Here is a 17,037-nt window from a genome sequence, read left to right as displayed (position 1 = left end):
TGACCAAACAAGAAAACAACTAAAAAAGTAATCCGGCATACAAAGTTAATAAATTCCGGAGGTTTTTGTCCAAAATTATGTATTGCGAAATGCATTTTTCCATAGGAAATAATGTAAATACTAATAATCCATTTCAGTCAACCCAAAAAACCCACCAATATTCCTTAAGTTTCCAATACTCATATTAACTATAATAATAATAATAATCATATTTTTGCATATATAAACGATTAAAACATTTAAAAAAGAGATGTAAATAATGAAGTGAAGTATAAAATAAATAGACATTGATTTATGATTCTTCTTGTCATCGGTTGCTTTAAAAACAAAACTGAAAGTGGCTCCCTTTTCCTTTTGCTACTGTACCTGCTTTTTGCACAAAATGCAGAAAACCCAGAAAAATATGCAAACTCGCTTTGCTTGGCTTTCGACTCATGCAAACAAGTTTTGAACTGCTCGTGGACACATGCACAACTTATGCGCACACAAGGTAGGCACAAGCTGGACGTACACAGAGTGAGGCGCAAGCCGGCGTTTAGTTCGGTTTGATTCGGCTGCTCGTACGCCGCAAATACTTTGGATGGCAAGGCAAATTTTTTGCTAAATTTTAGTTCTTAAAGTGAAAAATCTTAAGGCGGGGCCGAAATATGCCGAGGAACTACTGTATTTTAAAATAGTTAGAATTATTATTATTTTTTATAATATTGTATGATATTTAGTTGTTCAATCAGGGTTTACATTAGTTATTTTTTGGATGCGTAACCTTTTTTTTTTTATTCCTTGCATAAATGCACCAACAAATGTTTTATGACTTAAATGAGGCCCAATAAAATTGACTATACTTATAATAAATTAACTTAGAGCTGCACATTGTCCCTAGAATTTTAAATATCTATATATCTGATTGGTATACATGTTATGGTGTAGTTTTTCTTTTCTTCACTTGCTTCACTCTAAGCAGGTAAGGAATTAAGCATTCTACCTGCTCTGCTGTTGCGGACTCCCACATTTTTCCCACATCAATGAGTTATGGGCTCAAGATTCAAGCCGGTTACAAAACACATATTGACACTGCAAATTTCTTTTCAATCTCCGCTTGCCTCTTTGCAACTGTAAGTCATTTGCATGTAAATTGCCACATTATCCTGCTCTGCATTTGTTCCTTTTGGTGTTTGCCATGAATCAGATTTTCTTTAGGTCTCTTTGACAGTTTTATTTATTTATTTATTTTCATGTAATCTCAGGTAAAATTGATCTTACCAAATCTTACATTTCTTTGATCAGTGGCCAGACAAGATATACAGTACAGTCCAACAATCAGCTGGAACTTTAAACTGCTGACAGCTGGAGGGAGTAACATTGTTTTTCTCATTACAATGGCTCTTGTTAAGGAGTATAATATATTAGGTAGCAAGTGAGTACTTACTGTAGTTATTAAAACAAATTAAAACAAATTTGTTGGAATCATTTAAAATAGGTAAGCATAAAGATCTGACTGAATTTTTGATTGACTAGATGACTTGTTCAAAGAATCTCCGAATCGACAGGCAAAAGGAAGGACAACCAGTTACTCAACAAAAAGGATGTACAAATTGCAGTCAAAATTACTAGATAGAAAGGCGTTAGCATCACAGCTTGCTGTGTATAGGGCTGTGAAGCCACAGATCAGCCATCAGTGCCGTGTTCTGATTAATCACTTTTTCTTTAACATCCTGTGGATGGCCAGGTGCATGTGCATCATGTGGATGGTACCAGGATGCACCACAGGAACAAGGCAAGCCAGCAGAAGTAATGTGGTGCTTTGGTCAATGTCCAGCTGGGAAACCTCAGGTCCTGGTGTTTATATTGATATGAATTTAACTCATACTCTACTGTACCACCTACCTAAACAGACCAAGGAAAACATACCAAGTACTGTACTTTCCTTCATGGCTCCAGGGCTCACCAGTGACATTGGCCTCCATCAGGAGAATAATGCATCCTGCCACATTACAAAACCTGTTTAGGAATTGTCTGAGGAACATGACGAAGAGTTAACTTGGCCTTCAGATTCCGCAGATCTCAATCCAATCGAGTTTGATGCATCTGTGTATGATAAATTATCATATACTGTAGTAGATTCAGAGGAAACATTTTTGGCTCTACCCAGAATAAAATATAATAAAAGATTATATGAAATATATATATATATATATATATATATATATATATATATATATATATATATCATAAAATGTAATAAAATAAACACTGCACTTTGTTTTCTTTACACTTTGTCACCATATTAAGGTTTAAATGCCACTAAGTGTTAGCTGCAAATGGCAAGACATACTTCATACACCGAGATATACTATTAACAGTGGTCTAATTTTACTTATAAAAAAAAAAAAAAAACAGCAATTACTTGTATGTGCCTGTGGAGTTGATTTCTAAAGAGTCCTTTCTAAAAGGTCAATCAGTAAGTTTGGGTATAGACAGACTGTAGTAGACTTGTTTGAGGTCATGTTGATTTCAGGCACCGAATGGCTGCAAAATAAGGCTTATGTTTTCGGAATAATAATGCTGCCAGCCCAAACAAAGCCATACTGAGGTGGAGATAGACAAAGCAAACAGATGATTTAATTTGAAACAGAGCCCAAAGATACAGCCATCTGTATGAGGGTATTTTGCCACAAAAGCTTGCAACGTTTGCAAGTATGCTAAAGTTTTTTTTTTCTTCTGATTTTCTTCTCAATTTAGTCGTGTCTAATTCCTTCTCGTCACTAGGGCGCTTCCACATTAAGGCTACTACTACCACTCAGTCGGGAGGGCCGAGGACTATCACGTGTTTCCTCTGAACCATGTGACGCCAGCCGACCGCATCTTTTCAAACTGCTTAAAGGACAGCGCTATCCGATCCTTACGCTTGCGCAAGCTCACAGACGCCCCTGATTGGCTGCAGAGCCGGTATTAATGTGGGAGCACTAAGTACCTCTCATCGCTCCTCTCTAAGAGAGCTCAGCCAATCAGCTCTCTCTAGACCTCTAACTGCGAGAGGTTACAGCATCACCCAGGAATCGAACCAGCGATCTCCGGATGATAGGGCGAGTATGCTAAAGTTAACCGTAGTTCATGATTGTGAAATTTGGGTACAAAGAAAGAAAGATATTTTATTTCTCAAAGTTATCAGAGAATCATGTTACAGGACATTATAGAAAACCCACATGGGACACTGTGTTTTTTGTTCCCAACATCAGAGAACACATTGCTATCAGCAACTGACCATAAAATAGTTTGAATATTACCACATGCAACTGACAGTGAATACACTTTACACAAGAGAAACATGCTGGAAGCATAAACCTTTAGATCAGAATTCCTGTAAGACCATGAGAAACCATGTAATTATCTGTGTCCAAAAGCAGTTACATGGAAACCTATGTGATGAGGTGTGCTTATCACAATTCAAACCCTGAGGCTATGAAACACGGCTTGGTTAAATTAGCTTTTCCATTCATACCAGATAGAGGTCTTATTTGTATTCAGATTAAATATGTTCGAGGACTAAAGAAACAATGCACTATGGAAAAAATACAAAAAACGAAAAAACCTGAAAACTAATTCATTTTGTTTGCCTTTAAACGGGTAAGGTCATGCACATTAAAGCGTTTCTTTATCATGGATAACAAAACTCACATCTTCTTAAGTGGTACTGTGTACGTGCATATGATTTTGTCCAGATGACATGCCTTGGTATTAGAAGTAAGGAAAACATTCTGAGTGGGCATTTTGTCTTCACACTCTCATGTCCCATTTAGAGAGTTCTACAGTAGCATGGACAGAGCCATTGGAATGCTTTAGCTTGGTGCAATGCAAGCAGATGATGCCAGGCGGTTTGGAGATGCCAGAAATACCAGATTCCGAACAACTGGGTCCACCGCTTCTCGCCCTAGGTCTCGAGGGCCAAGACTGACAACGGCAAGCCAAGACACATTAATTTGGTGGTGTCATTTGAGAAATCATACAGAAAATTCTGCCTGTGCCACTGCTGTTATTCTGGGGTTACACATGATAAGCCTTTGGAATATTCAACGTTGTTTGGCTGGACTTGCTGAACATGCATTTAGGATTTCTGTCTAAAATTTAATTTTCTTATTATTTGACAGATTTTTTTGTAGGAAATTTATATGTGCAATGTTTCTTTTGTCCCAAATGTTCCTTATGTTTTTTTTTCTAAATTTAAACTTACAACTATAAGGCCAAAGCATAAAACGAAATAAAAATAAAAAAACAATACTTAAAAATGAAAAAAAAAAAAAAAAACAGTAATTCTGCTTGAATATATACAATACATTAACCATAACATATTAATATTTTCTGGCATCCAAAACCTGACCTGAAGAGAACTATTAGACTATCAGGGTTTTAGTATTATACATTGTATTTGTGGCAATTAGTTTTTCAAATGTGTTTAATTAGCTGTAAATTTCTGGTGTGCTGTCCACAGAATGTCTTTCTTTCAGCTTATTTGCTAGAGAATATTGGGCTTATTTGGGCCAAGGGTATAGTACGTCCCAAAAGGGCTCCAACAACACGTTCAGCAGATAGTCGTTTTCACTGTTACTGTATTATAGAGCAAGGGCAGGAGAGTGACCTCATTAATTAAGAGGAGGAATCTGGGAAAGCTATGAAACTGGGAAACAGCCCTGTTACCTCATCTTAGTTATGTATCAAATAAATATGGTCTTTCTTATGGATGCACCAAACTTATTTTTTATATATTGTCTAAAGCAAAAGTAAAAAAGTGCTGCAAGTATTAGTTGATGAGCCTCAGTGGCATGGCAGGGACAACAGGAAGTGTGAGGAGGGTCAAGAAGGTTTAGCAGTCTGTTGACATGTAGAATAAAACTTGCCTGGGGTATGTTTGAATGTCACATGGTTTGTTCTTTAGCATTTCCGTATAAACTGAAATATTCATGATTAATCAGAAATATTTTTTCAGGTGCACAAAAGTGATAAAGGGGAAAAAGGATCGGTTAATGCAAGGATGTGTATTTTTTTAAGGCAATGTTAAAATTTAAGAAGGAGTTATAGAGTTTGTAGTGTGTGTGTGTGTGTGTGTGTGTGTGTGTGTGTGTATGAGTTTGCTTTTATAACCTCGATTTTAATTACTGTAATCTAAATGGGTGGATGTTTAGTATAATTTTGTATCATCCATTGTTCTTCTCTATTGTTCTGCATGCTATATGTTTTATTGGCTTGTCACTTTGCTAGCAAACCATTAGCATAACTTTAATGACACATCCAGTGGTATCATCACAAATTATAATATAATTTTTTTCTTTCTTTTTTTTTAAATAAATGCTCACAGTATATCTTATCTCTATTCTTGAATGAGTGGGATTCAAGAAAAATGCTCAGCTTGTGGTATTTTCAAATAATTCCTACAAAGTACAACAAATTCCAAGAAGAAATCAATGGCAGCTTACGTTGCATCTGTTACAAGTGTGGCATGTTCAGTTTGCTTTCAAACAGTCTGTTGAACCACATTTTATGTTCATTTGTTTGTTTGTTTTATCCATTAAATTTGTACATGAAATTAGATGTGATTTATAACATTTAATCTGATTTAGTAAAGAATCTCCTGTGACCCATATGGTCCTTTTAAAATGTCCCCTGAGCAATATTCAGTCATTAACAGCTTTTTAAAAATATCCTTCTCCGGGGACAACCATGCTGTCCAGCTGGTTTACTGTGGATCAATACTAGCAATAAAATGTTGAAGAGCAAGGAAATATCTAATTAAAGAGATCTAAGCTTGCCAGTTAGTTTTTAAAATCGGCTTCTTTTCCACTTTATGAAATCCGATCTGACACTTTGTGATCGATGATGTTTATTGGCTTGAGATGACACCACCATTTCTAAATGTGTTGTGATAACTCAGGTGACTATTATCATAAAAGTGTAATAACGTGTGACATTTGACGTATTAGATGCATTTAACACTGTGAAATTAAAGTCCCAGAGAACAGACATTCCCCTCTGAAGTGCAGGTAGTTAACAACTGAAGTTTCTAATTTGACTTTGAGCAGCTTCGATCGTCTCTCTCCTGGAAAATGATCATTTAGGAGTACATTAACCTTCATCTATGCAGACTAATATCCCGGTTTGTTGCTGGTCATGATGCATTAAATTGTGTGAAAAGCACAATGTTGGGTTTATGCGATTTTGAAAAAGACATAAATATAAAAATGAACATGATGTCTGGTGAATAAAGCTTGACGAAATCCAACATTCTAAATACTTGACTGCATAATATGTTAGAAAGCAACAATGGCAATATGGGTGTAAAAGAAAATTATCATACGCTACTCTATTGCTAAATTATACAATAGCATCTGCTTTGTAGTCAGCTTGCAGAGCAGTTATACTATAGATTGCACTGCATGTGGATGGCATTTTCAGTGGACACAGAAAGCTAAACATTAAATGGATATAGTAGTAATAGTATAGACATAAAAGACTGAGGCTTGCACTTGTAGGGACAGGGGAACATTGACCTTCCCCTTTTTTATTGCTAGTGGTCCTAGAGTACCTCAAAGAAAACTATAGGGTTTGTTCTGAGAGATGGATAGTACTGGGTTTAACCCCCTTTTGACATAACAGAACTGCATTAATTCTTTGTGCCATAGATTTAACAATGTGGTGGAAACATTCCTTTGAGATTCTGGCATAGTAGCATCACATCACACTGTAGATTTCTCTCTGAAAATCTCCCATTCCACCACATCCCAAAGGTGCTGTATTGGATTGAGATTTGTTGACTGAAGGCCATTTGAGTACAGTGAACTCATTGTGATGTTCAGGAAACTAGTTTGTGAGCGGCCTGAACCATTAATCAGGGCAACATGAATCCATACCAGGAATTACACCAACTCCAACCATGTGAAAGTCACAGCAGAAATCAAAACCGCGACCAGACAGCGTTTTTCCAAACTTCTGTTGTCCAGTTTTGGTGAGCCCATGTGAATTGTAGCCTCAATTTTCTGTTTTTAGCTGACAAGAGTGGCAGCCGGTGTGGTCTTCTGCTGTTGTAGGCCATCTGCTTCAATGTTTGATGTGTTGTGCATTCTGAAATTTCCTTCCTTATTAGTTTTAATAAGACGTTATTTGAGTTACTGTTGCCTACAAGCTTGAATCAGTTTGGCCATTGTCCTCTTGTCTCTGTCATCCACAAATCATTTTCACCCAGAGAACTGCTGCTCACTAGATTTTTTCTCTGTAAACCCTAGAGATGGTTGTGCATGAAAATCTCAAGAGATCGACAGTTTCGGGAAATATTCTTGACAAATATTCTGACAGCAACAATCATGCCACTCATTCATTCAAAGTCACTTAAATCATCTTTCTTCCTTATTCTGATGCTCAGTTTAAACTTCAGCAGATCATCTTGACCATGTCTACATGCCTAAATGCATTGGGTTTCTGCCATATTATTGATTGATTAGATATTTGTGTTCGCACATTCGAACTGATGTACTGTACTGATGTTCGAAGTGGCCAGGGAGTATATGTATTTATTTGTCTGTTTGTTTGTTCATCTGCAATCTCAAGGTGATTCCAGTTTCATATAGCTTTGCTCAGTGCATGGTTAGGAATAAAAATTGGATGTTTTTTTTTTTTTGTAAATTTTTCCGTAATGATTTAAGCATTTGCACTGGTCCACCAAACTCTACTACCACTTTAATGGCTTACAATTTTTGCCCTTAAAAGATCAAATAGTAGCAAAACGACAATCCAAATAAAGTATTGAATAGAGTTTTTTTTATATAGGCAGAAAATGAGGCAAAAGATGTCTTTTTTTTGTACGGTAGTAGCAGCCAAAGCCTTTTGGGAAGAGTGAAATACAATACAGGAAAACACTCGAGGATTGTCTGTTGAGGCTTTCAGGAATCTTTCATTGCTTTTCACTTTTTCAAAAAGAGGCTTTTAGGAGTAGATTTTATAAAAGTGTCACTTGCAGCATAGGTGCAATGGCATGGCGTTGAACTTGTTCTTGATATCATGCCAAAATTAAGCAGTGCACAACATCTTATTTCTCCTGCCAGGGTTATTTGTAATGTGCGAATATATTTTGACATTTAACAAATGTTTATTATATGTCCAACACGTCAGTTTCTTTGATTAAAAGCGACATTTTTCACAGCAGGCAGGTACCAAATACAGTGCCAGTTTGAACGCTTGGTCATTGTTGATTACCTTTTAAAGTGAAATAAAATGAAAAAAAAACTTGAAACATAATTTTTTGGGAAGTCATTTGAAACATTGACAGGTTCTTTGCGCAGAATAATCATTTGGACAGTCGAGTTTTTCAGGTGCTTTTCCACCAGCTCAGGTCTTTCTGTTCTCTATCACCCCATGTGCAGCGTGCCATTTTGCTGCCAGCCAGAAATCAGAGTTATGATTAATAGGTGTTACTGAAGTGCTCACAGCAATGTTCAACCTACTTTTTTTGAGTCCGTAATTACTTTTTAACTTTAAAAAAAAAAGTCCTTAGGCAAACTAATACCTCTAATGCACCTGAGTGTATGTTGTGTAAAAACTACATGAACATTAGCATTGAAAGCTGATGTATTATTTAAGTAAAATGATTATTAAACAGTACTGCAGGATATGAATCAAGGTCTAAACCGAGGTGTAGAAGAAACAAATATACCGACAGGAAAAGTACAAAACACTACAGCAGGTGAAATGAGCTTTCAGAGCTGTAATGGGCCTGTAAATAGACTTAAGTCTCATTGGTAAATTGGTTTTCTTTAGACTCCCCACTTTCTTCCTTTTTGTAAATAGGACTTGAAAATACAAATAAGTCTTTAAGAGCTAACAAATGCACTTAATGCCATTCAGCAAAGTGGCTTCCTTCAAAGTCGCACCATTTTCCTGATTTAAAAAAAAAGAAAAAGAAAGAAACACAAAACTACTGTAGCTAGACGAGCAGTGTTAAATGAGCTCCAGTGATCTACATCAGACTTTGCTACACAATGTCTGCTAGAGGGTTTACTTATTTTTGTGCGTGTGTGTGTGTCTTTTCTCTGCAAATTAAAGTGCACTACATCAACTCTAGCCAAAAATAGCAAAATAACCAGCTTTACTAGTTACAGTGAATATCGGGAGAACAGTGTAGTGACATTGTTTTCGAATGTACCCAGCAGGTGTTTACTTAACACCAGTGATTTGGCTGTGAACACTTTAAAACACAAGCTTTTTTTTTTTTTTTTTTTTTTTGCAGGAATCTTTTCTATTAAAAATGTAATCCCATTGATTATGTTATCACCCTGCTGAGTCCGGTTCCTCTTCCTTCTGCCATCTCAGGGAGTTTTTCCTTGCCACCGTCGCTCTAGGCTTGCTCATCAGGGACATTCCGATCATTATGATTCATATTCATTTTCCACATTTCATTCAAATGTCCATAATGTTCTTTTGATTGCGTAAAGCTGCTTTGCACCAATGACAGTTGTTAAAAGTGCTATACAAATAAAATCGAATTGTATTGTATTTGAATTGAACCTCTGGTCATGGCTGGATATGCTAAGCTTGCATCAATTGTACTGTAGCATATATATTTTTCTTTCTCTTTGCACAGTATCATAAAAAACAGTCTGGATTTTTTTTTTTTTTCACCTTTGAGCTGTCAGATATATTTTAGACGTGGAGGTTCTACAGGGTAGATGAGTGGCAGGTCTGACATGCTTTTAGAGAAGCAAAGCTGGAGAGAGAAAAAGAGAGACTAGGAGGGAGAAATCGTTTAACGTACATGTACATATGTACATACAGGAGATCACGACCACTAATAACCCCTTTCAGCCTGAACAGTCTGTCAGTGGCCAGTATTTATGGATAGCCTTAAGGGCTAGCAGAAGAGCCGTTTAATAGTTTCTGGGAAAACTGGCTGGAAGAAAATGCCCTGTGCTTTTCTCCCGGCCAGGATTTCAGCAGGTGCTTAGAGTCACTTCCAGTCATGTGACTTGAACACCACACGGGTGTTGTGGTTGATTCCGATGAGCGCAAGCTGTGCATTTCATCCTGCAGCATGTTTATAGAAAGAAGCGCTGCATATTTGCAGATTAATATTGAACGCAACACCAGAGTTTGAGTCGCTCAAACCAATTCAATTGCTTAATTCATCACAGTAAGTACAACACAGCTGCGAAGCCATTTACACGCCCGATAATATTTTGCCGCGATTAGGCAGGCACCGGCTATACACGGCTTTTAGCATGCTTCTTTTTGAGAGCCGATACGAACATGAATAATGTAATTGTGTTTGACATAAGCTGCCATTTGAGACAGCATTGCTCATCATAGCCTCGATTTAAAAAATGTCAGCAGGTAACGTCCTAAATTAAATGGAAGCTTAGTGAGAATGAGTCTGTCAGTTGCACTGATCTTCAAAATAATTTATAAATCATGGACTTAATGTGGAGTTTTAGTCAAGGGAACCAAAAGCAATCTTTCTTTCTGAGGATCTTTCAGTTCATTGAAAGTGATACACATTGAAAAAAAACAACAACATTATGTTTACAGCATATTGAAAAGAGTTTGATGTACCAACTGAGCTGTGTTTCCTGTGCTTAAGCGAACTTGTTCCCTCTGGGCCTCACATTCCCTCACCGCCCATTTCGTTGAGGGTGATAAGTGTGTTTAGATGAGGTTCACATGCATGATGTGGAGGAATACACATGAAGGCTTTGAGCAAGAGAGAAGTGTGACTCAGTGATAAGTGCACCTTGAGGAAAAATTCATATTGCTTCTCTCAGGCATACCCTTGACAGGGTGCCAATACATTATAAATCATTCACGCAGTTGGTTCGCGATGCAATATCCAGCCCAAGAACTCTTGCCTTTTCTTCTGTTTTTCATTCCAGGCCCATGGGACAATGGCTGAGGGCTGAAGGTTTTAAGCTTTAAGAACTGAAAATTGATCAGTACTGTTTGGACCGCAGTCTCACCCCCGCAAGGGACTCCCTTCACTCTGACACTGATTAGCATTTACAGTGCACAGTGCCCCTATAGCATTTGCAAATGTGATCTTTCAAGACAGGCCCGGAGAGCTTTGGCTGCAAATGTTATTTCACACATCTTCATCTATAAGGTTCAGGTGTGGTAGTTGTAAAGGTGAGGTGGGAGCTTTATTCATTTCATAGTGACTGATAAACGGAAAGGACCTTTTTATATACAAACAACTTAAACTGGGAGTTTTGGTGTACTGTAATTTAAAGCATAGTAATGTGATGAGACGCTTACCTGCAGTAAAGCAGGCATGTCCGTGAATGACCATCTCAGCAGAGGTGGCTCAGAGCCCACTGGAGTCGTTCCCATTAACATTGAGCGACTGGAACACCTGATTCTTTGAGATTGACAGATAATAGATGCATCTGTCTGTTGGAACTCTGCACACAATCTTTCACGAACACCACTTGCACATTAAAGAGACTTGGCTGGGAGTTATAGCCACATCCCCCATACAGTCAGTCCTGACCTCGCTCCAGGCGACTTTCAGATGTTTGGGTTATTAAGGGAGTTCCAGGAAGGCCAGCGTTATAGATGAGGAGCAGGCGGTCTGATCGCGGCTTTGGTGTACTGGGTAAACCTTTCTGCCTTAAAGGCAGCCAAGCACTAGTGAAACACTGGGATAAGTGCATTAGTGTATCAGGGGATTATTTAGAGAAATAAAGGTAGTTTCTCACATCTGTGTTCTGTTATTCTGCACCATCACACACTCACAACAGTCGGCCATGTCTGACATAGAAACAACTCATAAGACAGAGTTGTACAGAGATAATTATTCTCAGTAGGGATATAAGTGAATATGAATACATTATTCAGAATGAACAGACATGCATTTAAACAGATAGAAATAAAGATATGAATGCCACAGTTTTTCATTTTTGTTCACAGAACATCTTCACAGGCAGTCTAGAGATGTGCACTGGGACTGGGGTCCCATAGGGACAAAGAATAAAAATCTCTGGCTTGACTACAGATACACACACAGATATTTGAAGCACTTTATTCAAATCAATCCGATTATTTCATTACACTTTATTTGCTTAAATGCTTTTTAACAATTGACACTGTCACAATGCAGTTTTATAGAAATATAAGTTTAGGATAGAAAGTAAAAATAAAAATATATAAATTTTATTAATATTATTTTGGTCATTTATTTGGAGCAGAAAGTGAGGCAAGGGAAAACTCCCCAAAATGACAAAAAAAAGAAGATTTAAGAGCAAATTTGATTTAACTACATGAAGTTTGTTGAGGTTACCAACATCTATCTGTAAGCTTTACATACAGGTACAGTATGGGGCCATCTTCAGTGGTCTCCAAGTGATGAGAACTCTAACCAGAAATTGGGCATCGGAAAGGACCAAGCAGGTCCACAGGGCGAAAAGGGATCACTTGTAACTTAGGAATGCCATGTGTGGCTCAAAAAAAGGGGAAGAAAGAGAGAGAGGACAAAAAAAACACATAATAAGGTATACCCACTGTTACGTAATGGATAAGGTCAGTGTACATTTTGTGTAGAGAGCAAGCAGGGACTTCGGCAAGACTAACAATGACAACAAAACTGAAAGGCAGTGCCCGGAGGAAACACAGACATGAGGGCACCCTGGGACATAAAGCTTACAGCCACTCTGTCTTCAACAAACCTGAATGTTCATTTGAGAGCCAGTAAATCCAGATCTGGTTCTTTCTCCAAAGAATATTCACAATGGCCTTGTTTAAAAAAACACATTTTTGTCAAGATTCAAAAACTGTGACTAAACAAATAGAAATGCATACAAACAGTGGTGTTGCAATAAATCCCTAATAACCAGGTACACAATCTCTGGGTTGTACAGATCGGCAGCATTAGTGCTGGCGGTGCTGGTTTATAGTGGCACCACAAATCACATGCTGAGTCTATAAAAGTGAGACAATGTAGTAAAGGAAGAAAGACATATAAATGGGAGTACTTAGCTCTGTGGCAATTATCATTAATTCTTTTCTCCTTTTTTCTTCCCGTGCAGGACAGCAGATTCGACACGAGGACTAGACAGCGAATAAACACCCAATTCTGAACAGGAATAAGTATTTTTTTTTTTTTTACACCTTTTAAGCCACGCAGCCCCTCCTTCGTGGCCGATGAAAAGAATACGAGTTGAGGGCCTGAAGGACGGAGGCACGTGCTGAGGGAAAAGTGTTTGTCGGCATCATTGCGTTCTCACAGACCATGTGGCCAACAGCGCAGAGGAACCGGCTTTCAGTGGTCTGGCCTGGATGCCATGCCACCAGGCTGTGGATATGGTTGTTTTGCTCAGTTGTGGCACTGGCACGGGCGCAGAGCTACTACCCCACAGTGAACACACATTACGGGAAGCTACGCGGTATGCGCGTTCCACTTCCCAGCGAGATCCTGGGCCCTGTGGACCAGTACTTGGGTGTGCCTTATGCGGCACCACCTGTGGCTGAGAAGCGGTTCCTGCCCCCCGAGCCGCCCTCATCATGGTCTGGCATTAAAAATGCCACACACTTTGCGCCCGTATGCCCGCAAAACATCCACAACGCCGTGCCTGAGATCATGATGCCCATCTGGTTCACTTTTAACTTGGATATAGTCGCCACATATATACAGGAGCAAAATGAGGATTGTTTGTACCTCAACATATATGTGCCAACCGAAGATGGTGAGTGTGTTGGGTAAACAGGAAAAACAATTATTTTCACTTCTTTCCTTCTTTGTCACCATGTATTGTGTTTGAAGCATGATTTGTCTGGCGCATGCTGTGTCTGTCCACCTTGTTACTACATCTTGACTTGATCTCCCATGATGTCATTTCATCAGCTCTTCCCTTCCATGCCACTGTTAATGGGTTCCTCTTTTGTGTCTTTTAAGATAAAGCCAAAAAAAATGTAATCATGAAAAGGAAAAAATAAAACGCACAAAAACTTAGATTATAATCGGATATAAAGATTGGATTTAATGATCTTGGTGCACCTCCCTCTCCTCACTGTCTTGACTCTTCTGGGGATTAGAGATTAGAGATCAGCCTTCTTGATGTACATTGATCCTTTGTAGGGTTGGTTAAAGATGCAGGAACACAAGAGGCCTGTAGCATCAGTCCTAGCCATGTAAGACCCATTACTATCCTTTTCTTTTGTTTCTCCCGGCCTTAGTACAGTATTTATAACTTCAGCAATAAAAAAAAATAAGAGTGGCACATGGATACCACGGCCAAGCTCAAAATGATCAAATTAAAAACATGTCAAAAGAAGATGTACTTAAATTGCACATGAGAAAAACAATATTCCCAAAAATTTATTACAAAATACTCTTAAATACATGCCACGTTTTTGAATTTATTTTGCTCAGACTTAAAAATAATAACTTCCGCTTTGTAACACAAACATATGACATACGGTAAAGGCAACGCAATAATAAAAGGCTCAGCCGACTTCATGGTTGTAACGGGTCTTATATAGAAGTGCATGTGAAACAAGGCTTCCTGTGTCCCGACCTGCAGCAAATCTGTTCCAATATTTTTAGAATACAGTTCATACCTAAAGAAATACCCCAGTGAATTTTCTTAACACCTTTTACCTTGTTTTTCTGGTTGATATTGACGGGAGGAAGGGAGATGGTGGTCTGAAACAATTTGATGCATGTGTCCTCCCGATTTTCTTCCAGAGACTTTTGTTATTTTGTAGTCTTTTATTCATTTCACAGTCAAAAGAATATCCAAGGAATGTGCCAGAAAACCCAACAAGAAAATATGTAGAAAAGGAGGTATGTAAGCAAGCCATCATGGGGAAGCGAAAAAGAGAAGAGAGCGACTGGTACGTCCTCTCTAAAGTCAGCGCCATAACTCCATCATCCTGGGAATCAGAGCACTAATTGGAATGGGCAACATGGAAATTGGAGTGCAGATGAATTATGTCTGTATGTTTTACGATGTTATATATGAACAAGCAGCAGAGTGGTAAAGAATGTCTGACTTCCAATGAGTTTAGTCTGTATATTTGTTTGAGTACGTAATTACTACAGTAGATGTTGCTCTTTCTTGCTTTACACAAGTTGCGGTAATTATCAGTTGAATTTGGATGCTCCAAGGTCCTTAATGGTAATTTTATGTTTTTAAGATGACTAAAATATATAATACAGTATGGAATACTGATGCATTATATTGTGCATTCCAGTTTTTGCGAGAAAAAAAAAAGTCAGTGTACTAACCAACCATAATACTCATCATAGTCTGTCTTAATTAATGGGTCCTCATGTCAAATCACTAAATAATCTTATATTCCAGAGCAGCAAAAAACATACTGAACAAGCAGAATTTTATGCATTTTTGTTATGTAAAGTGTGTTTTATCATTTTAATGATTTTTTACGTAAATTATGTTTGCACAATATTTACAGTGGCTCTTATATAACATAATACAATAAGTGCTTATACAATGATTCCTTGATTTACTAAGCTTTCAAATTAAACAGGTCAGGTTTCATATGCGGTTTGTTAAAGTGTACATCCAGTTGCTGAGGATATCATAGCTTTTGCAAAGTTTGAGAAGTAAGAGTAAGGAAATGAGATTTTGCATGTACTGTTTGTTCACAGCAGCTGTGGCAACCGACACACATGCATAATCGAGTGTCAGGTGTAATACAGAGCAAAGGTGAGAAGATGCACTGAAAAACAAATAATATGCATGAATGAAAAACCTTTTTTTTCCCTGGCTGACTTTACATCCTGTTGGAATGAGAGGTGGCACATGCCTTGCATGTCTTTACAAAGCCAACTATAGCTCGGTTAGGTTCACCCGTCATTCTGAGAATCAAACTTTCTTATTATTTTGAGTTACTGAGGCATAATTTAAGAACTTTTTTAAAACCTTTTTTTTTTTTTTTATCTTCCGATTGCAGAAACTGGCTTATACAAATTAAATACCTGCCCTTTGGTCTTATAATTTGCTTGTACAATTGATGTTCTCCAAGTGACTTCATTCAGTAGATATGTACAGACACTGCCTCGTACTTTACTAAATCAAAAGCTGTCGCATGCACCAGTTTTCACAAGTATCTGGTGCATGTTGTGAGTTTCTGGTCTTACACACAAATCTTTTACAAATAGTGGTCTGAGTTTCCAATTTATATCCAGTAAATGTATATAAATGTAAAAACCAGCGATTCATACAGTATCTTATTATAAAACATACAGTAGTAAGTGAAATCATTAGACCTGTTTATTGTGCTGATGTGTTCGGTGTATACACTATTGAAAGGGAGAATTTAAAAGGATTCAAAAGGCCACTATAAAAGACTTAAAGATGAAAAAATGACGATGACCTCAATGATCATTGACATAATCATTGTGACAGTACTGTGGCAAAAAGCTAACTGGGTTTCATTACTATTGCTTTTTGTAGGAGGACAAGCCATAAAAATGACTGACTGAATTAGTTCAACCACATGCAATTACTCCAATTATAAATATATTAGAAACCCATGGGGCGGCATGGTGGTGTAGTGGTTAGCACTGTCACCATGCACCTCCAGGGTCCGGGTTCGATTCCCGGCCAGGCTTGATTCATGTCTCCGTTTGCATGTTCTCCCTTTGCTTGGTGGGTTTCCTTCCAAAGTTATGCAGGTTAAGCTAATTGGCGTTCCCAAATTGTCCCTGGTGTGTGAATGAGAGTGTGAGTGTGTGTGCCCTGTGATGGATTGGCACCCAGTCCAGGGTGTACGCTGCCTTGTGCACTAAGTGTTCTGGAATAAGCTCCAGCTCCCCGCGAGCCTGAATACAGGATAAAGTAGTATAGAAGATGTGTGAGTGAGTGAGTAGAAACCCACAGAGATTTCAGATCTAATGGCAGCTTTTGTAACTTATTTCCATGTGTAGCCATGTTTTCATGCCATTCTGTTTTACAAACACTTATAATAAAGGTGCCAGTAAAATATTGGGTATGCAGTCTGTTTGAACCTACATATAGTATCTGATGCATTCCCTCTTAGGCAGGT

General features: G+C 38.0%; 1 protein-coding gene across 2 annotated transcripts in view; it reads left to right on the top strand.

The window, feature by feature from the left end:
* nlgn3a (neuroligin 3a) overlaps window positions 1-17,037 on the top strand; it is a 188,342-nt gene that overhangs the window by 36,084 nt on the left and 135,221 nt on the right. Inside the window, exons 2-3 of one of the 2 annotated variants that reach the window (XM_053506450.1) lie at window positions 13,053-13,709; window positions 14,750-14,809. In XM_053506450.1, the coding sequence (XP_053362425.1) occupies window positions 13,256-13,709; window positions 14,750-14,809 (514 nt within the window). In that variant the 5' untranslated portion in view covers window positions 13,053-13,255. The remainder of the gene's footprint in view (window positions 1-13,052; window positions 13,710-14,749; window positions 14,810-17,037) is intronic. The other variant, XM_053506451.1, reaches the window with a different exon arrangement.

This window comes from Clarias gariepinus, chromosome 10, assembly GCF_024256425.1.
Source record: "Clarias gariepinus isolate MV-2021 ecotype Netherlands chromosome 10, CGAR_prim_01v2, whole genome shotgun sequence".
Taxonomy (NCBI): Eukaryota; Metazoa; Chordata; class Actinopteri; order Siluriformes; family Clariidae; genus Clarias; species Clarias gariepinus.
The sequence above is the reverse complement of the archived record's forward strand: the minus strand, read 5'-3'. Positions and strand labels throughout refer to the sequence as shown.